At 53.5% G+C, this 23749-nt stretch overlaps 1 protein-coding gene and 2 long non-coding RNA genes across 4 annotated transcripts; 2 read left to right on the plus strand and 1 right to left on the minus strand.

The window, feature by feature from the left end:
• Window positions 1–3625: 3625 nt before the first annotated feature.
• On the plus strand, window positions 3626–7205 carry Gm52558. Its single transcript, XR_003954054.1, has 3 exons — window positions 3626–3686; window positions 6821–6978; window positions 7178–7205. It is a non-coding gene; the product is annotated as a predicted gene, 52558 (long non-coding RNA).
• Gm14207 (predicted gene 14207) lies at window positions 6080–11078 on the minus strand. The gene is made up of 4 exons (NR_030683.1): window positions 10862–11078; window positions 10049–10210; window positions 9726–9857; window positions 6080–6547 (listed from the first exon to the last, which is right to left on the minus strand). It is a non-coding gene; the product is annotated as a predicted gene 14207 (long non-coding RNA).
• Window positions 10665–20547, plus strand: Dll4 (delta like canonical Notch ligand 4). Of its 2 annotated transcripts, NM_019454.3 has the most exons (11): window positions 10665–11087; window positions 11196–11468; window positions 11944–12001; window positions 12810–13073; window positions 13413–13473; window positions 13563–13693; window positions 15497–15666; window positions 15843–16062; window positions 17024–17726; window positions 18929–19037; window positions 19509–20547. In NM_019454.3, exons 1-11 carry the CDS (start codon window positions 11022–11024, stop codon window positions 19512–19514), a joined length of 2061 nt encoding a protein of 686 aa, NP_062327.2. In that variant the 5' UTR covers window positions 10665–11021; the 3' UTR covers window positions 19515–20547. The 2 variants fall into 2 exon arrangements, with proteins under 2 accessions (NP_062327.2, XP_030107747.1); XM_030251887.1 differs by lacking the exons at window positions 10665–11087; window positions 11196–11468; window positions 11944–12001 and having other exon boundaries at window positions 15497–15598; window positions 19509–20545.
• Window positions 20548–23749: the final 3202 nt, after the last annotated feature.

Here is a 23749-nt window from a genome sequence, read left to right on the forward strand (position 1 = left end):
CTGGGGAGGGGCCGGGGAGACAACAATGCCCCCCAGAAGGCAATGGTAGTGAGCTCAGCTGGGGGTGGAGGCTATCATGGAGAGCGATGATCTCAGCCTTGGGTGAGCTGGCCACTGTGACAGGCTGACCTGAGCCTGGCACCCCAGTGAGGCTGAGAAAGGCTGACCCTGCAGCCTCACTCTGACTGCCTGGGAACAGACCAGGACTTCCCATATCCTTAAGCTGGCCCTGTCCTGAGTGCCAAGCAGGTGCAGCTGGCAGGTCCTTAAACGCAGGAGAGATATCTTGGACCCAAGAGATTGGTGGACACTTCCTCTGCTGTTCCATTCCAGAAAACATCATGGAGGGTCAGAACAAACAGCTCTCCTATACCAGCTGCCCACACTGATCACAGTAGAACTTATGGATCAACCAGCAAATGTGCTTTCTATGACCAAAGCGTCTAAAGAGACTGGGATAGTCTTGCAAAGTGTTGAAACCTAGGCAGGAGGAATTCAAGCCCTTAAACAGCCCAGAACTGATCTTAGTGTTCCTGAGAGCTCACCTAACATTAAGTGTATGTATAGATATGTCCCAATATATGGCCTCAGGGCATTCTCCCAAAATACTTTTGTGGATGCTAGGCTTGAGTAAACACTTTCTCCTCTGTTAGACAAGTCTCAGCCAAACTGTCAAGCAGGACAGCCTTTGACTGCAGTAGGAGCTGGGGTGCTCCAGTATGCGACCAAGCTGCCTCTACTCTACAGAAACTGGACAAGCCAGAGGCAGGTTTGCAGAGGCTGATTTGGGAAATGGGGAAGTGTGTTTTTGGGGGTGAGTGGTTGGAACCGTGCCTGCATAGAAGGCACAGGGACTAATCCTAGCAGGTCACTGGGGCTCTGGCATTTTAGACCACCTGGCCATCCGCCCATGGAATCTGTCAACTCAGGAACAGACCTGGGCACCCCAGCCTCAGATGCAGGAAAGCTTTGTGCCTTTGGCCTCTCTGACTGCCCCACACTACACTTTTCAGTACACCACTGCCAGTAGGTAGCCATACAAGCACCTCTGCTCAAGTGAGACTGAATTCATTCACCTGGTGAGTTTCCATACCGCAACCACTAAGCTCATATCCAACCTCACAAGTTAGTGTTCTGTCCTCTACCCGACTCTGCCAGGGATACCTGCTAATTCCCTCTCTCACCTGCTAATTCCCTCTCTCATCCTGGGCCTCTCAGTGCCCTGTTCTCCTCCCCTCTTTGTAAGGACAGCTCCCGGGCTGGAGAGATAGCTATGTGGTTAAGAGTTTGCTGCTATTCGAGAAGACCAGAGTTAGGTTCCCAGCACCCAGGCCAGGGAGCTCACAACTACCAAGACAGGTGATCCAGCGCCCTCTTCTGGCCTCTCTAGGCACCTGCACACACATAGGAAGCACAGACACATATACACAAACACATAAGTCAAATAAACACATACTATAAAGTTCTGGGGTTTGGAGTTTTCTTTCCAGGTCCAGTGTAAACCCTGCCTCCCATACAAATCTTCCTCTGAGACTTGGTTCCATCTGCTAGCTACCACACTCTTTTTCTTTTCTTTTCTTTCTAGTTTTCTTCTCATTTTGTATTGTTTAAAGTTTGTTTTTGCAACATAGTTTCTCTGTGTGGTCCTGAGTGTCCTAAAACTTGCTCTGTAGACCAGGCTAGCCTCAAACTCAGAGATCTGCCTGCCTCTGCCTCACAAATGCTGGTATTTAAGGGATGCACTATCATGCCCAGCTTCTCTTTTTCTTTTAAAACTATATTATGAGTTAGCATTGTGTGTAGTGTGTGTGTGCATGTGTGTGTGTGTGTGTGTGTGTGTGTGTGTGTGTGTGTGTGTGTGTGTGTGTGTGTGCGTGCCACAGTGCATATATAGGGGTCAGAGGACAACCTCAGGTTATTAGTCTTTTCCTTTTACCTTGTTTTTTTAAGATAGGTTCTCTTATTGGTCTAGGCCTTCCTTCTTTGTCCCCCTCTTCCTGTAGAGGTTCTGGGACTACAGACACAGACACTAGCCAGACATGACTTGCTTGTTTTTGTGTTTGTGTTTGTAGACAGGGTTTCTCTGTGTAGCCTTGACTGTCCTGGAACCCACTCTGTAGACCAGGCTGGCCTCAAAGATCCACTTGCCTCTGCCTCCAAAGTGCTGGGATTAAAGGCATGTACAACCTGGGTATCTGGGTGCCCCCTGGCTTTTATGTGGGTTCTGGGGGGATTCAAACTCCAGTCTCCCCAATTATACAGTAAATACTTTACCTGCTGAGCCACTTTTTCAACCTCCTATGTCCCTTTACCTGTGCCTCCATTTCATTTCCCTTCCCACAAAGAGTCCAATCCTGTATGTCCTTGTGGCCTTACAAGGTAGCTCTCCTCCCAAGGCAGCTCTTGTACCCAGTCTTTGGGTGTGTGTTTCCTCCATGCTTGTACATGCACACGTCTCAGTGGGTCCTCAGGAAAACGAACCACAAACCTATAGTACCATGTTCTGTGTGTGTGTGTGAGTGAGTGTGTGTGTGAGTGAGTGAGTGTGTGTGTGTGTGTGTGTGTGTGTGTGTGTGTGTTCTACTATGAATTGAACCCAGGGCTTCCTGCATGCTAAGTACATGCTTTACCACTGAACTACACAGCCAGGCTCTTGGCTGCACTTGATGGATCTGTCTCAGCTACCTGGGAGGGAGCTGCAGTGACAAGAGGAGGTATCAAGGCCATAGGAGCAGAGAGGAAGGTGGGCAAGAGGCACAGGGAGATTCTCAGATGCCAAGACAACTCCAACAATAGCAGTGCTCTTGCCACGGAAGCAGGCCCTGGAAAAGCATCAGTGGCCATAGAAGTATTAGGTCTTGCTATTTATTGCTAAGTATACAGAGTTAACTGTACATAATGGAGACCATGACTTTTCACCATAGCTCAGGTATTTCAGTACCCAAATCTTGATTTTCATACAGTGGTCCTCACAGGGCTGCAGGAAAGGAAAGTGCCATTTTGGGCATTTTCCTAGATACGGGGCAGGAGGTTCTCTGTTAACCCCAGACGGGTCAAGTTATTCATTAGCAAACATCAGTATGCAATTCTCATTAACTCCAGGGGAGAGTTCAACCTGGATTAGCAACTAGGATACACAGTGTAGACACTCTGACACAGGAAGTCTTCCCATATGTCTAACCTAAATCCTTCCTGCCACCACTGAAGCTCATTTCCTCTTATTCTGACTGTGCTGGGAGAAAGGGATAGCCGTCCAGACCACTGCCCTCTGCATTAGACCCATCACCTACTTGACCATGGCAGTCAGCTCTCTCTCCAGGCAACAGTGACTTCTTGGCTTAAGCAGCTGTTCAGAGTTGGCACCTGTTCCCAGGCTCTTTCCCCAGTCTCTTTCTCTCTGTGTGAGAAATATGCAAAAGTACTTCCTGGTTCAGGCCTAACCCTTCCTTCCAGGAGACAGTGGGGCACTGGGACTGAGTAAACCCCACTCCTAGGTTCCTGTTGGTAGACAAAGACAAGGGTGTGGCCTTATCCCCCACCTCTTGCTTGTCCTGGGTGGCAGTTGAGATCAGGGATCAGAGATCATGTTGGGAAGTGAGAGGGCAGAGTTGCTTCTGAGAGATGAGTTGGGCATTCGTGGGAGAAGGTGCAGGGCACAGAAGCACCCAGGGACTCACAGGAGTCGGGTAGGGATGAACTTGCAAACCAAGGGAGCTTGAAGGATAGGAGGGTTGTGTGGAGAGAGACCTGGACAGCTTTGCCCTAGGAAAGGCCCTAAGATAAACCTGTAGAGAGGACCACAGGTCAGCCTGGCAAGGGTAGAAGTCAGCCTGGCAAGGGTAGGGGTCAGCCTTGCAAGGGTAGGGGTCAGCCTGGCAAGGTTAAAGGTCAGCCTGGCAAGGGTAGGGTCAGCCTGGCAAGGGTAGGGGTCAGCCTGGCAAGGATAGGGGTCAGCCTGGCAAGAGTGTGGGGGGGGTCAGCCTGGCAAGGGTAGGGTTCAGCCTGACAAGGTTAAAGGTCAGCCTGGCAAGGGTAGGGTCAGCCTGGCAAGGGTAGGGGTCAGCCTGGCAAGGATAGGGGTCAGCCTGGCAAGAGTGGGGGGGTCAGCCTGGCAAGGGTGGGGGTCAGCCTGGCAAGGTTAAAGGTCAGCCTGGCAAGAGTGGGGGGGGTCAGCCTGGCAAGGGTGGGGGTCAGCCTGGCAAGGGTAGGGGTCAGCCTTGCAAGGGTAGGGTTCAGCCTGACAAGGTTAAAGGTCAGCCTGGCAAGAGTGGGTGGGGGTCAGCCTGGCAAGGGTAGGGGCAGCCTGGCAAGGGTAGGGGGCAGCCTAGCAAGGGTAGGGGCAGCCTGGCAAGGTTAAAGGTCAGTCTGGCAAGGGTAGGGGTCAGCCTTACAAGGGTAGGGGGCAGTCTGGCAAGGGTAGGGGTCAGCCTGGCAAGGGTAGGGGCAGCCTGGCAAGGGTAGGGGGCAGCCTTGCAAGGGTAGGGGGCAGCCTGGCAAGGTTAAAGGTCAGCCTGGCAAGGGTAAGGGGCAGCCTGGCAAGGTTAAAGGTCAGCCTGGCAAGGGTAGGTGTCAGCCTGGCAAGAGTGGGGGCCAGCCTGGCAAGGTTAAAGGTCAGCCTGCAAGGGTAGGGGATGAGCAGATGCAGAGGCTTCTTTGGAAACCACAGGATGAAGAAGTCAGGCCGACAGGGTGAGCTGCTCCCCTCCACCTGCCACATTCTTCAGCCCAGATGATGGTCGGAGGCAATGGCCATTTGGACACTGAAGAGCACACGCCCAGCCTGACATGTGCTTTCCGTTCAAGATGCTTGTTTTCTTTTTCTTTCTTTTTTCTCTTTCTTTCTTTTTTTTTCTTTCTTTCTTTCTTTCTTTCTTTCTTTCTTTCTTTCTTTCTTTCTTTCTTTCTTTCTTCCTTCCTTTCTCTCTCTCTCTCTCTCTCTCTCTCTCTCTCTCTCTCTTTCTCTTTTCTTCTTCTTTTCTTTTTTGTTTTTGGAGACAGGGTTTCTCTGTGTAGCTTTGGCTGTCCTGTGTAGCTTTGGCTGTCCTGGAACTCACTCTGTTGACCAGTCTGGCTTGAACTCACAGATCTGCCTGCCTCTGCCTCCCTAGGGCTGGGTTTAAAGGTGTGCGCTACCACACACACACATGGCTAGGATTTTTTTTTCCTTAGACAGGATCTTACTATATAAACTTTGGTGGTCTGGAACTTCTGGACATAGAACAGACTGACCTTGGACTCAGCTGCTTGTCTCTACCTCTTGATTTTATTTTGATTTTTCAAGTGTTTCTATGTGTGGACCTGAGGAAGTTAGAAAAGAGAGTCAGCTATCCTAGATCTGGAGTTATAGATGATGGTGAGCTTCATAACATGGGTGCTGGCAACCACACTAGGGTCCTCCAGTGGCCTTGAACTCCTAATCCTCCTCCTTCTACCTCAATGTGATGGGATCACACTACTTCCAGTTAAACTCGGGGTCCCTCAGTGAGGTACTCCTGAGCCTTCCCCCTGTCCCATGCCTCCCTGCTCATTGGTAGAGCTCGGACAGGAAGGAACCGGGGAAGGGGAAACCAGGGCTCTGGGCAACATGCCACGGAGGCTGCCCTAAGGCCCAGCCTCCTCTGTGGCTGGAAATACCCACCGTGTTGTTCCTGGCCCTAGCTTTCCAGGCATCTCCTGGGTTTGGCAGATGTAGCCGAGGCAGCTGTGGGGTCGTCATCAGGTTGGCCCTTGCTAGCAGGCTTATCTCAGTTCTGCAGCTGCCAAGTCTGTGCCCTGTCCCACCTTCTCTCTTTTTAACCAGCACCCACGAGGCCCTAAGCAAGCTTCCCACTCAGCAGGCACAGCCAAGAAGCTTCTGGAATCCTTAGGTTGTCCTCTCAAGCCTACTGTTGCTGCAGGCCCTAGACACTCTTACCGAGACAGAAAACTCCCCTCAGTGCCAGGCTCTGTGTTCTGGAAAGCCAAGGAAACAGTATGAAACTACTCCAGACACTGTGCCTGGGACCCCGGGAAAGGAGGTGGGAGGCCTTCCAGGCCTTAGGAGAAACCCAAGCAGTTCTCTGCCGTGCCCAGTAATCCTGCCCACTTGGGTATCCTTTATTTGGCATATGTTGAGTCATCAGGCATGAGCAACCAGACAGTGGACAGTGAACCCAGGAAGTAGGGTCTCTCAGAGGTATGAGGAAAAGCCGAGCGCGCCCCCGCGCCCCCCCTCTCTCTGAGGCCAGCACCCTCTCTGATTAGATCCATTCAAGGATGACATCTCTTCCTTTCTGCAGGCCGCTGCTCTGAAAGACTACCCTCCAGCAGGAGAGTTGTCTCAGTGGGAAGGTTTTCTCTAGGCCAGGTTGTTCAGTCAAGAACCTTATCACAGGCCTCCTACCAAAAAAGGCCCCGAAACCTTGACTTTTCACGCTCTGCTCTTTCCCCTCCTCCGTTCTGCTCCTATTGCCTCTTCCCTTAGGAGTGTGTCCTCTGTCTTTTCCTCTACCCGTGAATTTCATTTGTGCCCCGCCCCCGAGGTGGCCTCTGGTTGTCTTCATGTTGCCTAGAGGGAAAGAAAGGAACTAAATTATTCTTTGAATCTTGCAAAATGGATAGTCCAATACAGTCTCCCAGATCGCTATTATTATCACTTTGCAGGGATGAAAGAACAGATGTAGAGCCGTGGTTACGTTTCTTGGCCAAATCCGAGTCATACTCATTCACCAGACTAAGGGGAGAATGGGGTGAGACCCCAGGCCACCTCAGTGCTCGGGCCTCCTCTTCAATCCTCAGAACCCATTGTGACTTACAACACCATGCCCCTCTTCTCTCCTAGCCCTGGGATTTTATCATCAGTTCCTGCATCCTGTTCCTTCCTTGAAGCCCCCCAGCCAGTCCTCGAGGCCAATGCTAAGTCATCATCTTCCTCTCTCCTCCCTCAGCCTCAGGCCTATTCTCTGGGGAATCCACTCTGACCCCGGGCAAAAACTCCAAGTACGCAGTTTCTCCAAGGGGCAGTAGGGAAAAGTGCGCCGCGCCGCGGGGCGCTGCTTGCTAAGCGGGAAACCGGTTCCTAACCGCTGGCGCCCCTCGAGGGGAGGGGAGAGGGCGGAGGTGCTTCTGCGGCGGCATCTGTCCGAGGCGGGCGGGAAGCTGCTGCATTAAATTGTAAAATCGATTTATTGACCGGCAGGTGCGAGCAGCGGCAGATGGAGAGCAGCGCTGCCGGGGCGCATCTGCGGGGAGCGGCGGCATCGATCCTGGCCCCCCTCTCAAACCGTTCGTCTTGTTCCTTTCTGTCGGTTCACTCCTAAATGCGGGGCCAAGGTCCGAGAATCTGCGGCGCCTTAGTGGCTAGAGAAGTTGATTTTCCTTCCCCTACCCCCCTCCCAGCCTCTAGGCCAGAGCTGCGCCCCCACGGCTGCCAGGCTCTGCCAGCCCCACTGCCCCAGTTGGCACGCGGAGGGCCAGCCTGACGCGTGGCAGCGCCCTGCGGCAGATGAGGCACGCGCCGGCCTCATTTCAATGTGAATGGATCGAATGAAGCAGCCATGTGGCAGCAACAGTTTGCAAATCTCCCCGCCTTCTGTGCAGCTCCCCGGCCGCGGCTCGCAGCACGTGGCCCCTTCTCCGCAGCGACCGCAGCAGTGTCTCTCAAGGCTTAAGTGCCCCGCCCCGGGCAGGCCTTCTTCCCCGCCCCCAGCCTGTCCTGCGGGCGCAGTAGCTCAGACCCCACCTCGCCTCTACCCGGGTGCAGTGTGCCAGGTCCAGATCGTTGTCCCCTGGGAAGGGTAGCCGGTGAGAGTTGAGATAACACCGCGCTGGAGGTCTCCGAGCTGCGCTGGTGGCCCTGGGGAGCGCTTGTAGGCTTCTAGCTAAGAAGGAGGCCCGAAGCCGCACCCCAGTAACCTGCAGCCAGTTTGGGGACACCGCTGAAAGACAGCTTTGGCGTTTTTGTTTTTGTTTTTCAGTTCCGGGGGCTGGTTCTGCATAATGGGAGAAACTGAAAAATAGCGTGCACAGTGGCCAAGAGGAGGGAACAGTAGAAGCAGGAGACTTGTAGGGAGAAAGGCTTCGCCTGGCCTCCCTGCTACTCGGGCTTCAGGGCTGGGAAATGTTGAGGACTCTGTAGAGTCGAAAAGCTGTAGGCCCAAGAAAGAGCTGTAGTTTATGGGAACCCAGGTCGTATGGCTTAGAGACCTAGGGGCCATCTACATCAGGGTCAGAGCCAGATGGCCCTGACTAGAGGCCTGCTATGAGCCTCACAACCTTCCATTCCTTTGAGTAACCAGAAGGGTGTTGTCTTTCTTCCACTAGAGAGTTGGTTCTACTAATTACGGAGTGACAGAGAAGGACTCCAGCTGTGTGGTCTGGAGAGACACTGGGCACCACAGCTTGAGCCCTTGGTGCCTAGCAATGTGGGTAAAGATTGATACCAGCAGATGGGAACTCTAGCAGGGACCCAAGGCTAAGGGTGGTGTTCCGAAGAGGAATATTGTAATAGGTGCTTCTGGTAAAAAGAGAGAGAGAAAAAATGAACACTTTTTCCTTCTTAGGTCAGAAATTTTATAAGTGGGTGATTTGTCCATTTCTGAGGAAAATGGTGATTCCAACTTTTGTTTGGCCCTTCACTATTTGCCAAATATTTTGGCATACTAATGTGTATGAGGGTAGGCCACTTCCAAAATAATAGATATCCCGTGTGGGAGTCTCCCTTGAGAGTCAAGCAAGTGCCCGCGTTAGAGTTTCTACTAACTCCCAGGCTAGGATTTTGAGATGAAAACTGTTAGATGAAAACCATTAGAGTCAGGTGGGGTTGCAAGCCCAGCTCCAAGGAGAGAGAGGGAGCACCCTCTGGCACTCCAGGCAGGTCTACGGTGCAAAGAGGATGCAGACAGAGAGGATTTGGAAGTCCACTTGCCAGGACCGCCGGGAGGTACGCCCCGAGCTCCCCGTCCCTCGGGCCTGGGACTCGGCTTGCCCATAACCTACATTAACTCGCTAGTGCAGCCTGGGCCCATCTGCCGGCCCCCGCCTCACCTCGGTTCCCCACGCCAACCCGCTCGCGCCAGATGGTGGCTGGGAGGGGTGGCCGTGCGTGGGGGACCCCGGAGCCTGTCGCCTCACCTCACCCCACCCCCCACCCCACGCTCACAACCTCATGTTTCTTACCCCCCCCCAATTCTCCATCACCACCACCCAAGTCAAAATATCAGACCATGTTCGTCATTGGCAGCTGTTGGGTTCCACTTCCCCCTACCACGGCCTCCCTGGGGCTGGAGCCGCGTCCCTGCTCCCCTCAACCCCCGCCCGCACTGATCTTATCGTCCGACCATAGCCAGCAATCACCACGCGGGAGGGCTGACAGCTGAAGCCACAGGGCCCCCACCGCTCTCACTGTAGGAGAGAGAGAGAGAGAGAGAGAGAGAGAGAGAGAGAGAGAGAGAGAGAGAGAGAGAGAGAGAGAGAGAGAGAGAGAGAGAGAGAGAGAGAGAGAGAGAAATCTAGCACCCCCCAAAACTGGGAGAAGCCAGCCCTCCCCGGTCTGCAGCCTCGGGGGAGCACGACGGGTTCTGGGAAAGCAGCTGCAGGGTTTGCGCTCGGAGGCCACCCGGGAGAGGCGCGCGTGTGACATGGGTGAAACCACCCGAAACTCAAACAACTCTATGCGCCTCCAGTTCCACCCTACATCCTGCCCTATGCAGAGAGATCTAGACCTGATCAGCCTCAAGCTCTCTCACCTTGCCTCTCAAGTGGCCCAAGGAAATTCTGGAATTAAGAAAGTTTCCTCCCTACTCCAGCGGAGCTAGGGGACGCGGGTGGGGGCCAGGATGAGGATATGGAGACCAAGCGCGACCCAGGTGAGATAGGCACTGAGGGAAAAGACTAGAACCTCATTACCATACAGCTGAGGACCCCCCCCCCACTTCGAGAACCACGCCCCCCACCTCTCTTTCGAACCTCTAGTCCTGGCTCTAGCACGAGCCAGGAGGGAGTGGGGGTGGGGGACAAAGAGAGAAGGCACGCGCTGGGCACGCCCTGCTGCTTGAGGTGACACGCCTACCAGGTGCAGAGAAGACCAGAGTCCTAGACGCTTGGCCCTTTGCCTTGCTTGGAATAGCCAGGGAAAGGTTAAGGCGTCGGATGGCTTCCCTGCGGTGCTGGGGACGCGTGGAGGGTGGGCACACATAGGCTGGAGGCCAGCGAGGCAGGAGCTACCTAAAGTCTGGAAAGGAAAGGGAGATCCAAATCCCCTGGTCCTGCTTTTTGCTTTCCTAGTTTAAGCTTTCCCCACCTGCTAGAGGACTGTAGGTATCTAATGCCTGGATCAGGTGCACCGCCTACGGGGACCCCTTAGAGTTTCCACCCCCTGGACCATTCGGGAACCACCTCACCTCCCGCCGCATCACTGGGCTACCCTCCTATCCTCTGGTGGCGAGGGTCTCAGCCTTTAAGCAGACGATCTCTAAGGACTGCTCGCCGGGCACGCGCAGAGCTGGAAGCCCAGAAGTTGGAAGAGGGGCGGGGACCTGCGCCCTACTGGCTGGCTGACAGGGGGAGCGGCGGGGGCGGAGGCCCCCTCCGGTGGGTGCTGGGACTGTAGCCACTAGAGGCCTGGAGGGGAGGGGAGAGTGACCGTGAGTCTGTCTGACTGACAGGCTGCGAAGAGCAGCCAATATATATAAGAAAGGCTCTGGAGCAAGCAGGTTTCAGTAGCGGCGCTGCTCGCAGGCTAGGAACCCGAGGCCAAGAGCTGCAGCCAAAGTCACTTGGGTGCAGTGTACTCCCTCACTAGCCCGCTCGAGACCCTAGGATTTGCTCCAGGACACGTACTTAGAGCAGCCACCGCCCAGTCGCCCTCACCTGGATTACCTACCGAGGCATCGAGCAGCGGAGTTTTTGAGAAGGCGACAAGGGAGCAGCGTCCCGAGGGGAATCAGCTTTTCAGGAACTCGGCTGGCAGACGGGACTTGCGGGAGAGCGACATCCCTAACAAGCAGATTCGGAGTCCCGGAGTGGAGAGGACACCCCAAGGGATGACGCCTGCGTCCCGGAGCGCCTGTCGCTGGGCGCTACTGCTGCTGGCGGTACTGTGGCCGCAGGTAATGTCTCACGTCCTCTCCGCCCCCTCCCGCAGCGCTCCGGGCTTGCGCCCCGGCCCCGGCTGAGCCTGACCGCTCTCCTCCCTCCTTCTCTCGGTCCCTGTGCAGCAGCGCGCTGCGGGCTCCGGCATCTTCCAGCTGCGGCTGCAGGAGTTCGTCAACCAGCGCGGTATGCTGGCCAATGGGCAGTCCTGCGAACCGGGCTGCCGGACTTTCTTCCGCATCTGCCTTAAGCACTTCCAGGCAACCTTCTCCGAGGGACCCTGCACCTTTGGCAATGTCTCCACGCCGGTATTGGGCACCAACTCCTTCGTCGTCAGGGACAAGAATAGCGGCAGTGGTCGCAACCCTCTGCAGTTGCCCTTCAATTTCACCTGGCCGGTAAGCACAACTTAAATGCACCGGGAGATAACCGAAGGGAAAGAAGGGAGCGCCGGGACACCAGAGCTCCTTTCCAAAGCGCTCTCTGGAGAGCCCCAAGGGCTCTTTCTCTTCTGCCCCCGCCCCCCTGTTCTCTCATAGGATCATCCCGGAGAGGCTTTGGTTAGTCTTTCCTCCCAGTTTCTTCCCTTTCCTTCTCCCCAATTCTTGGGATACGAATTTCATTACCAAACCCCCAACGCGGCGCCGCCCGCCCACCCCCCGGCTCTCACTTACACTCCCGCATCCCTCATCCCTCCCCTGCCTTCTCAGCTCGCGCGCAGCGCTGCGCGAACACCAGTTATGTTGAGCCGAGCTCCGTAACTATATCCTGCAATTAGATTAATTAAACAGGCTGCTGCGAGGCACCCCCTCCTTTCCCTCCCTGCTGATATCGCTATCTCTAATGTCCCCCACCCCCCCTTTTGCTTCCCAGGGAACCTTCTCACTCAACATCCAAGCTTGGCACACACCGGGAGACGACCTGCGGCCAGGTGAGTATCTAACTTCTCGGCCACAGGGGGGCGACATCACACAGCGCCGAAAGAGTTAACCAGTTATAGGCGGGGGTGGGGGTTGGGGACGCAGGCTTGGGGGGTGGGGGCCAGGACGCTTAGCTTGGCCGGAGCTGCGCCCCGCGCTGGACGCTCGGATTCCGCTCGCTGCCTGGACTCAGAGCACAATTGCGTTTCCTGCGGGTTATTTTTGGCGTGGGAACGCGGGGAGCACGGCGGTGAGAAAGGCCGAGGCTGCCAGCGCCGCTGACGGGCCTCTTCCTGTATTTTACACCTTTTGCGAATTCCGCTCCTTTGGAAAGGGAATAATGGCTTTGGGATGTTGTTCTGACACAGAGGAAAAGGATATTTCACCAGCACAACAATTCTCACTTTGAAAAGGAAAAAGAAAAACCATTACCTACGTCTAGAACAGAACCCCTTGCTCCCAGTTCTCGAACCAGAAAACTTCCCCCTTTAAATTTTTTCTTTTTTTCCATTTTGACCTCTTTTCCTCTTTCCCCTCCGTATCTGCCTCCACAACCCTAGGATATCTTAACATCCGTCCATTGTACCCTTTTTTGAATGCTATCAAGCCCCCTGCACATGCACACACCCAGGGAGACTAAGTAGCAAGATTCTGGGACCCTCTGGCCTGTGCTTACTTGCAGGTAGAGTTAATCTAGATAATTAGAGTGTGAACTGACCACCATAGTCACAACTAAAGAGAGAGTTGGCAGCAGTCAACTCTCTCTGAATCAGGTTGGCTTTCTGAATCAGGTTCTCTGACCAAAGCCTCTTTCTGCAGAGACTTCGCCAGGAAACTCTCTCATCAGCCAAATCATCATCCAAGGCTCTCTTGCTGTGGGTAAGATTTGGCGAACAGACGAGCAAAATGACACCCTCACCAGACTGAGCTACTCTTACCGGGTCATCTGCAGTGACAACTACTATGGAGAGAGCTGTTCTCGCCTATGCAAGAAGCGCGATGACCACTTCGGACATTATGAGTGCCAGCCAGATGGCAGCCTGTCCTGCCTGCCGGGCTGGACTGGGAAGTACTGTGACCAGCGTAAGTAGCCAGGCCCCCTGTGAGAATAGAAGGGATGGGATTTTCCCAAGAAAGCACTCAGAATGGGTCTGTGCTGGGTCTCAGGACCAGCTGGGGATGCTGTACTGTACCCTTAGTCTCAGAGCCTCCTCCGCAGTGCTTAAGCCTACAGGGTCCTTATTCTTCATCCCATGCAGTGTGATGTTCTCCCACCCCCTCGTCCCCTGGTCCCCTTTAAGATAACCATGGCTCCTCTTGGAGGCCAAGAGCAGGAAGTGAGCCCAGGGGAGCAGGAGAGGAGGTTGAAGCTTCAGAGTCCATGGTACCACAACCTCATCCAGCCCAATTTCTTTTCCTTAGCTATATGTCTTTCTGGCTGTCATGAGCAGAATGGTTACTGCAGCAAGCCAGATGAGTGCATGTAAGTGGGGACAGGAAACGGGAGTAGGGGGGCTCTCCCTTGTGAGCAGGTCTCCCATCTTACACTGGGCTCCCCTCTTGTCTTAACAGCTGCCGTCCAGGTTGGCAGGGTCGCCTGTGCAATGAATGTATCCCCCACAATGGCTGTCGTCATGGCACCTGCAGCATCCCCTGGCAGTGTGCCTGCGATGAGGGATGGGGAGGTCTGTTTTGTGACCAAGGTGAGTAAGGGAAGGAGAGATGGGGTGGCAGGGCCTGAAACTAGAGATGGTGACTGGACACCTTTCTTGGTGGTCAGTAACTGACTTTCCTATTATTCTATTATTGTTCAAGGACAAGTCTCAGGACTTGTCTATGTGCACATGTGTGTGTGTGGTGTGTGTGTGTGTGTGTGAGGTATTAGGAATGGAACTCAGGGTCTCTAACATACTAGGCAAGCACTCCACCTGTGAGCTCTACCCCAGTCCACTCACTGCTTTTAAAGGCTCTTTACAACTGACCTAAAATGGGATGGTGGGACATTCTTCTCCACATCCTAAAGAGCCAGGATGACTAAAGAGGCCAGGGGTAACAGCTTGGCAGCCTGCAGCTCATACTCATAAATTCTAGCAAGACTAAAGAGAAAGGGAAGGTTAGCGCTGTTCCTCTTTCTGCCTTGTAGTTACCTATTAACCCCCTGAGTGTTTGCTCACCTTCCAAGGCTCTCCCCTAAACAGCTGTCTGGTGGGGTGTGCCCACTGGCTGCCCTGGGCTGTAGCCAATCCAGGCCTTTGGATAGAGGGAACATGTAACTGCCTTTTTAGTGTGGCCACAGCCACCTGCCTTTCTCCAGTGACACTTGCCAGGCAGCTGCCTGAGCTCACACAGTCTCTACCTGACATTTGAGGGTTGCCACTCTTTTGCCCACATAGGAGTCTTTGAGCTCCAGTCTTATAGAGAGGGAATCTTTTCTTTTACATCCCTGTAGCCAGCTGCATCCTCCCATTTTCAGGGTCAAGTACTGTGCCTGCTGCCATGGCAACACCACACGGGCCTGGAGAGGATGGGGAGTGGGTTTGCCAAGCTGGAAAAAGCTTGCCTAGGTCCTGACTTATTGCCAGAATGGAATTCAGTCCTTGTATGTTTCCCCCCTTCTTTCCCCTCACTCCTCTCCTCCTCCCCCCCGCATCTCTCTCTCTCTCTGACACACAGAACTTCTCTTCTTTATTTCTGATCCCAACACACACACACACACACACACACATACATACACACACACACACATATACACACACCACACACACACACCACACACACACACACATATACATACACACACACACACATATACACACCACACACACACCACACCACACACACATACACACATACATACACACACGTACACACACACACACCACACCACACACACCATACCACACACACATACACACACACACACACCCTTTCTGCCGTCCACATTTGCTCCCAGGTGACAGTCGTTTACTCACTGTATGCAAACACAACCCTTCCAACCCCTCTGTTTGCTTTGTCTGGCTCTCCCTCCTTGTTCTTCTCCAACAAGAAAACAAATAGCTATCATTCAAAATACACTTTCAACACCTCCTTTAGAAGATGCCGGTCCTGCCTGTAGTGGCTCTTATGCCCCCTCACTCTTTCCACCTGTTGAATTTTTACTCTTCCTTCTAGTCCTTCCAGGCATGCACCTCCTCTATGAAGCCTTTCCTGACTTCCTCATTGGCTAAGGGCCTCTTCTTCATCTTGCTCTGGCTGGAAATGTTTGTGAGCATACCCAGCAGGATGCTGGCCAATTGTGCTTTGTCTCCCACTTTTGGTATACGTATACAGTTTAGATGTAGTTTCAGGCGAGTGAATGCTCAGGATTTCACAGGCAGAGAAAGGAGGGATGCCTGGGCCTGGAAAACTTATGAGTTTAAACTTCTTTGGGCCAAATACAGGGTGATCTTGAGTGGAGGTGGGAGAGTTCCTGGTCCCACTCAGCTGGTTTTTTCCTGTCTCCACAGATCTCAACTACTGTACTCACCACTCTCCGTGCAAGAATGGATCAACGTGTTCCAACAGTGGGCCAAAGGGTTATACCTGCACCTGTCTCCCAGGCTACACTGGTGAGCACTGTGAGCTGGGACTCAGCAAGTGTGCCAGCAACCCCTGTCGAAATGGTGGCAGCTGTAAGGTGAGACCCACATCAGCTCAGGAAGGCACAGGTCTAACCAGGTAGCATCCAGTCAGTGTGGTTGTATATGCATGCATGGATGGGCACTCTGGACAAGTAGAGGCTAGGCACCAACCTCATACATCCTTGTCCCATCCCCCGGGCCCAACTTTAGCCTGTTTATATTCTCTCTCCAGGACCAGGAGAATAGCTACCACTGCCTGTGTCCCCCAGGCTACTATGGCCAGCACTGTGAGCATAGTACCTTGACCTGCGCGGACTCACCCTGCTTCAATGGGGGCTCTTGCCGGGAGCGCAACCAGGGGTCCAGTTATGCCTGCGAATGCCCCCCCAACTTTACCGGCTCTAACTGTGAGAAGAAAGTAGACAGGTGTACCAGCAACCCGTGTGCCAATGGTAAGCTCTTCTGTCACCTTACCAACCTGCTGAAGTGGCCCCGGGGCCAGAGAGCCTGAGAAAATCGTGAGGAGAGAGACCTGTCTGCTATTGTGGTCAGGCTGACTGAAACAGGCTCCTCTTTGGTTTGGAGGGTGAAGAACTTTATGCATTATGGAGAGTAGGGCTTTGGAGAAGAAGGTCATCGATAGGCTGTAGGTGAGGGTAGTGCCCATCTGTATGACCTCTGTTCTTATTCCATGGGTGAGCCTCTGCCTGACAAGGCTAGCTTGTGCCCTCCTCAGGAAGCCTTGAATTAGAAAAAAGGATGTTGGAGGCTTCACATTCCCTTTTCAAGGGAGGCTGGTGATAGAGCTCTGTACCTTGAAGCCTCATCTTCCCCGACATTCACCTAGAACAAGTGTAGCACAAAGAATCTGGAATACCCAGTGCTTTTTGATACACAGAACACGTTGGTAGGTGATGGTCTAAGAGGCAGGCAGGCAGGCAGGCAACCATTCAGGAGCTGACAAGGCCCTGGGAGTGGCAATGTGATCTATTCGCACTCTCCTGTGCGTGGTCTATACTATTCTACCTTGCGTCTTCCCTACTGATCCTCAGGGCTACCTGTGAAAGGATCAAATTCTCCAGTTTAGCAGGTGAGGAAACCAAGACTAAGGGATCAGGTGAAGCTACAGGTGTCAGATCCCCTGCCAGAGAGATCAAGCCAAGCATATCTGTCTGACCCTAAATTCTGGAAGACGCCAGTAACTATTATCCAATAGCCCACTGTGGCATAGAGAACCAGGATTACCCCAGAGGCCAGGACTTTGGAGTCTTTGTACAGTTCTCTGTAGAGAGCTCTCTGTCCACGCAGGCTGAACACACGGTGGTAGAAGAGCTTAAGCTCGTGGGGGAGACCTCATTCCCTTCACCCGGGAATCCACAGGCTATTGCTGATGCGGGTCCTGTGCCCTTACAGGAGGCCAGTGCCAGAACAGAGGTCCAAGCCGAACCTGCCGCTGCCGGCCTGGATTCACAGGCACCCACTGTGAACTGCACATCAGCGATTGTGCCCGAAGTCCCTGTGCCCACGGGGGCACTTGCCACGATCTGGAGAATGGGCCTGTGTGCACCTGCCCCGCTGGCTTCTCTGGAAGGCGCTGCGAGGTGCGGATAACCCACGATGCCTGTGCCTCCGGACCCTGCTTCAATGGGGCCACCTGCTACACTGGCCTCTCCCCAAACAACTTCGTCTGCAACTGTCCTTATGGCTTTGTGGGCAGCCGCTGCGAGTTTCCCGTGGGCTTGCCACCCAGCTTCCCCTGGGTAGCTGTCTCGCTGGGCGTGGGGCTAGTGGTACTGCTGGTGCTCCTGGTCATGGTGGTAGTGGCTGTGCGGCAGCTGCGGCTTCGGAGGCCCGATGACGAGAGCAGGGAAGCCATGAACAATCTGTCAGACTTCCAGAAGGACAACCTAATCCCTGCCGCCCAGCTCAAAAACACAAACCAGAAGAAGGAGCTGGAAGTGGACTGTGGTCTGGACAAGTCCAATTGTGGCAAACTGCAGAACCACACATTGGACTACAATCTAGCCCCGGGACTCCTAGGACGGGGCGGCATGCCTGGGAAGTATCCTCACAGTGACAAGAGCTTAGGAGAGAAGGTGCCACTTCGGTTACACAGGTAAGCCACACCTGGAAGCCCATAGCTTGGTCACAGACCCTTCCATAGTTTGACAGGATCTCCTAGGCTGAGTGGGAGGCTGGCATCAGGCCTTGGCAACTTTTAATCAAGTAAGATTGTAGTACTGACAAGAAGACACTCTAGTTACATTTATTTTTTTTTGTGGGGGGTGGGGTGGGGTTTTTTGAGACAAAGTTTCTCTGTGTAGCCCTAGCTGTCCTGGAACTCACTTTGTAGACCAGGCTGGCCTCCAACTCAGAAATTCACCTGCCTCTGCCTCCCGAGTGCTGGGATTAAAGGCGTGCGTCACCACGCCAGGCTTCTAGTTACATTTCTATAGGGACCCAGGCACAGTGGCACAGACTTTGTAGCCCTACCTACTTAGGCTAAGACAGGAGGATTGCTAGTTTGATGCTAGCCTGGGTAACATAGCAGCAGATCATGTCTCAAAAACATTGAGATGGCTCAGAGAGTAAAGGCACCTGCTGCCAAGCCTGGTGACTGAATCTGACCTCCAGGACCTACATATTAGAAGTCCTTTAACTTCTGAGACGGTGCAGTCACACACACACACACACACACACACACACACACACACACACACACACACACACACACTAATTTTTAAGAATTCTGCTAGGTGGCCGGGTGTGGTGGCGCATGCCTTTAATCCCAGCACTCGGGAGGCAGAGGCAGGCGGATTTCTGAGTTCGAGGCCAGCCTGGTCTACAAAGTGAATTCCAGGACAGCCAGGGCTACACAGAGAAACCCTGTTTCAAAAAACCAAAAAACCAAAAAAAAAAAAAAAAAAAAGAATTCTGCTAGGAATCTTTTACTAGGGAAGTCCCTCTCATTCATTCATTCATTCATTCATTCATTCATTCATTCAGTCTTAACTCCCAAATACCAAGTGTCCACAGTATATCTCTCGTGGTTTCCATCTTCCCACAGTAGGGCTTGTCTCTAGTGGCAATACTGGCTTTTTTCTGGTTTGGTCGGCTCCTGTAGCTCCCTTAGAGGCCTATTCTAACCCCCTGCCCCTGAAGGCCAGCACTGAGCATCCTCCCCGATGCCCTCCCCGAACCCCTCCGGACCCCTGCAGCACATACCCTAAAGGGGATCTCTGGGATCTAGACTGACAGCTCCTTGCTTGTCCCCTCCCTATTCCTTCCTTCTTACCTCCCTGTCTTCTGTTCCTTCAGTGAGAAGCCAGAGTGTCGAATATCAGCCATTTGCTCTCCCAGGGACTCTATGTACCAATCAGTGTGTTTGATATCAGAAGAGAGGAACGAGTGTGTGATTGCCACAGAGGTGAGTTCTTCCCTCTAAGCATGTCCCCTCCTGCTTTGTGTGGTGGGAAAAAAATGTCCTGTTCACTAGCAATCTCATTCCTGAAGGGGTGGGTCAGAGATCTCTTCTTTGGTGTGTAGTGGCTCTTGGGTGCCCTGCTGGCCCCATTGCCACAGAGGGAGTGATACTGGAGCCAGGTGGTATGCCTGACTTGGCAGCTGTGCCAGGGAAAGGGACATAGTCAAGGAGCAGGAGAAGGCTCAGGCAGAGCTTTCAGGAACTATTTCCCACTTGCCTTTGGGTGAAGACACAGGGTTACCTGTGTCTGCTTCCTCCATTGAACTCCTCTTGTGTGTCTTAGAGCAGGAGGCTGAGGGTACTAACTCCCTCAGTGGTGTCTCCTAGAGAGGTCCAGAGCACCTCTGGATCATTGCATACCGCCCCCCCCCACCCCCGGTATAACCATTTTCCCATTTTGTATGTGATCCCCAGGTATAAGGCAGGAGCCTACTCAGACACCCAGCTCCGGCCCAGCAGCTGGGCCTTCCTTCTGCATTGTTTACATTGCATCCTGTATGGGACATCTTTAGTATGCACAGTGCTGCTCTGCGGAGGAGGAGGAAATGGCATGAACTGAACAGACTGTGAACCCGCCAAGAGTCGCACCGGCTCTGCACACCTCCAGGAGTCTGCCTGGCTTCAGATGGGCAGCCCCGCCAAGGGAACAGAGTTGAGGAGTTAGAGGAGCATCAGTTGAGCTGATATCTAAGGTGCCTCTCGAACTTGGACTTGCTCTGCCAACAGTGGTCATCATGGAGCTCTTGACTGTTCTCCAGAGAGTGGCAGTGGCCCTAGTGGGTCTTGGCGCTGCTGTAGCTCCTGTGGGCATCTGTATTTCCAAAGTGCCTTTGCCCAGACTCCATCCTCACAGCTGGGCCCAAATGAGAAAGCAGAGAGGAGGCTTGCAAAGGATAGGCCTCCCGCAGGCAGAACAGCCTTGGAGTTTGGCATTAAGCAGGAGCTACTCTGCAGGTGAGGAAAGCCCGAGGAGGGGACACGTGTGACTCCTGCCTCCAACCCCAGTAGGTGGAGTGCCACCTGTAGCCTCTAGGCAAGAGTTGGTCCTTCCCCTGGTCCTGGTGCCTCTGGGCTCATGTGAACAGATGGGCTTAGGGCACGCCCCTTTTGCCAGCCAGGGGTACAGGCCTCACTGGGGAGCTCAGGGCCTTCATGCTAAACTCCCAATAAGGGAGATGGGGGGAAGGGGGCTGTGGCCTAGGCCCTTCCCTCCCTCACACCCATTTCTGGGCCCTTGAGCCTGGGCTCCACCAGTGCCCACTGCTGCCCCGAGACCAACCTTGAAGCCGATCTTCAAAAATCAATAATATGAGGTTTTGTTTTGTAGTTTATTTTGGAATCTAGTATTTTGATAATTTAAGAATCAGAAGCACTGGCCTTTCTACATTTTATAACATTATTTTGTATATAATGTGTATTTATAATATGAAACAGATGTGTACAGGAATTTATTACTTCTTGGGTCCTATCTGTGTAATAGCAGAGTGGGGATCTTTTTCCTGCCTCCCTATCCCAAATTCAAAGCCCCTTATCTTCTCACTGTGGAGTGGCTCTGCGGGAACCCCAGGGCCTGTGTATGCTTGGGTTTGCCATGTTGTGTAGAAGGGTGGTCTTTGGGTAGCCTGGCCTTGGCCTCCTGTGCCTGGTGACTTTAAGCCTGGGTGTTCCTACTCCACTTTAAGTTCCATGGGGCTATTTTCCCCTGCCTTGATTTTCTCCCATTGAGGAAGAGCCTCTCATTACTTATTCAAAAGTGCTCTTTTATTAGATCATGAGTGTCGTCCCCTCGGGTACTTCCTCCTGCCACTGGGGCATTTGGGTTGTACTGGCACCTGCACTTCTGGTACTAGTGTGGAACTGGTCTGGGTTGAGGAAGGGGAGGGGATCTGCCCTAGATTTATCTTTTTCGAAGTTGGGCAGAGCTGAAGGGATGGCTGAGGCTACAAGGGGAGGGTCAGAGCCTTCCCCGAGTCTGTTGCTCAGGCTGAGACACTGATGAGGGAGTTTCCAGTCTACTCCATGCCCAGCTTCCTCTAAGGCACAGGATACTCCCCTGGGTGCTGATTCTCTCTCTGCAGCCACCAATGTCACCCCATGTCAAGCAAATTGAGAGAAACAGCAGCAACCACCACCCAAAGCCAGTGAGAAGCTATGCAGAGGCTCCTAGTCAGTCCACAGTAAAGCAAAAGCAGACCCAACAGATGCCTTTCTCTTAGTGGAATCCAACTTCAGGAGGCAAACTACTCCCCAACCCCGGCTCCAGTATGGTGGACAGGAGCTGGGTGCCCACTGGACTCCTCATGTCCCAGGAGTGTGCATATGCTCCATCCACGGCTTGGTCATCATTCCCTGTTGCTCTCCTGCACACACAGGGTATCAAACAGGAAAACATTCAGGGAACCGTTCCCACAGCCTGAGCCGACAGCAGGGGGAAGAACAACAAGACCTCACTCTTCCTGCCCAAAATGAAACAGGAAAGCGGCTTCTAGGCTCTGGGGGGCGGGGGAGGCTGGGCTGGGACAGAAGTCGAGATGACGAGGCTCCCATGTGGGGGACAGGTAGGACACCCGCAGGCCTGCACGTCCACACCACCCGGCTAGGCTATATTGCCAGATGGTCAGAGAAGAGCCCTGGAGGGGTCCTGGTGGCTCTCTCAATCCATTTTACCACCTCTGATACCCTAGCCAAGGAGCTGAGAGAGAGCCCAACATATGAACACTGCCTTCTGGTGCAAGTTGGAACTCAGAGCAAGGGACTTAGTGTGGAATGCTTGTAGGGGCTCCAACCTGCGCCCACGCCACACCCTCTTCCCAGCAACTCAGATGTGGGCCCAGTTTTTACATGGAGTGTGAACAAAATATATTCTTTTTCCCAGAAATTCCCGAAGGTCTCTCCTTGAGAGGCCACACACCCCCATCACAGAGGTAGGGTACTTAATGGTCTCTTGATCACTCCAAGAGTCCAGGAGACTTGGCATTCAAACAATATTAGATTATAGCTCTAGAAGCATTGTAAAGCATTCTCAAGAGCCTGGCAAATGCTCTTCTTTGAATATTTTATAATAGAATTAGAGTTTAGCAGTTCCTCAGTAACTTGGAGTTACAGTCCTGTCTAAAGAATTAGTCTGACCTCCTGGTGACCTTCGGGCCTGAGGACAGCTGCTTTTCCAGAGCTTGTTGGCTGGTGACCACCTGGAGATCCTTGTCCTCTAGGTTGGGAGGGGCCGCAGTCATGCCTCTCTTGGCTAGCCCTGGCACAGTTGATCTCAACTGGGGGCAAATGAGTGTATAACGGTTCCGACCCGCTTCGACTCAGGCTAGTTGAGGCCACTAGACTCAAGCAAGGTGTACAGTGTTTCGCCTCTGCCAGGGTCCCTACAGGGCCCTCCTTTGGCTCCCTCTTCCCCTCCCTATGTTATCTCCACGTGGGTCTGCACCATCTGTGGGCCCAACCCTCCGCCCCCGTGTGACCTGCTGCATTCCGGGAAGGAGATGGAAGTGATTCAGTCAGGGAACTGTGACTGTCCCTTCCCGGGGAGGGGATGCTCCTGGGAGACCCCAGAGGTCTTTCCCCAGGGGCCGCGCCCACGACCCCACGCGTCCCAGGGTGGCCTGGACTGGGTTGGGCAGAGGAAGAGGCAGGTGCGTCGCCGGCCCGTCGGGGTCAGCTCTCCACCTGCCGCCACCGCCGGGCGCCCGAGAGCGCTGCGGCTCCCCGCCCTCTGCTCTTTGTTACAGCCTGACTTCCTGTTTGTGGTCGCCGACCCCGGCTTACTTCCCGGGCCGGGAAGCCGCCGAAGGCCGCGAGTTTCTCGGGGACACTCCCACTGGGTCCAGCCTCCTGCCTCCTCCGAGTCCCGCCCCTGGCCCAGGAACCCGCGCGGGGCCGTAGCCGCGGGAAGCGGGAGCCTCGGGCGGGTGTCGCGGCGGGATGGCAGAGCAGTCGCCAGACACTAGAGGGCGCTGCGCGCTTGTCCGTCTGGAGGCTCATGGGACCGCCCCGGACCAAAGCTGGGGACCAGTCCAGGAATCCTAAATCACCTTGTGTCTGTATCCCACGGAGCTCGGTTCTGGTTCTGTACCGCTAAGCTCAGGGAGTAATTGGCGATGCTTTCCTCCAAATATTGTCCTGGTGTTCAGAAAGCAAGGCCTCTTCATCTGCTAAAGCCAACTCTGCAAAATCCCCATCATCTTCTGGCCACCACTAGCAGGTGGTCGGTCATTTTTTGACCTGGATGGAAGAGAGCAGGTCGGAAAGAGTTTGAGTTTGTGGCTAAAACTAAACCTCCTTCCAGTACCATCCCTCACTGCCAAGTGTTCTGGGACACCCATTTCCTCAACACTCTTTGAATTCCTATATTAAATATAGGCCAGACACTGATGGCAGAGCATAGTTGCTTATCTGAAGACACTAACCAATCTGGAGAAGCTAACCATTCACTTATTGATTGATGGTTGACTGACTGACTTATTGAGACAGGGACTTAGATTACTCTGGCCTTAAATTCTTTTTTTTTTTTAAAGATTTATTTATTATTTTGTGTAAGTACACTGTAGCTGTCTTCAGACACACCAGAAGAGGGAGTCAGATCTTGTTATGGATGGTTGTGAGCCACCATGTGGTTGCTGGGATTTGAACTCTGGACCTTTGGAAGA

Source organism: Mus musculus, chromosome 2 (assembly GCF_000001635.26).
Source record: "Mus musculus strain C57BL/6J chromosome 2, GRCm38.p6 C57BL/6J".
Lineage (NCBI taxonomy): Eukaryota > Metazoa > Chordata > Mammalia > Rodentia > Muridae > Mus > Mus musculus.

Excerpts from the sequence above, each read along its gene's own strand:
- Dll4 (NM_019454.3), top strand. The coding sequence starts at position 11,022 with ATGACGCCTGCGTCCCGGAGCGCCTGTCGCTGGGCGCTACTGCTGCTG. Across the intron at positions 11,469-11,943 it reads CCTTCAATTTCACCTGGCCG|GGAACCTTCTCACTCAACAT; the intron begins GTAAGCACAACT and ends TTTGCTTCCCAG. Across the intron at positions 16,063-17,023 it reads CAGCAACCCGTGTGCCAATG|GAGGCCAGTGCCAGAACAGA; the intron begins GTAAGCTCTTCT and ends GTGCCCTTACAG.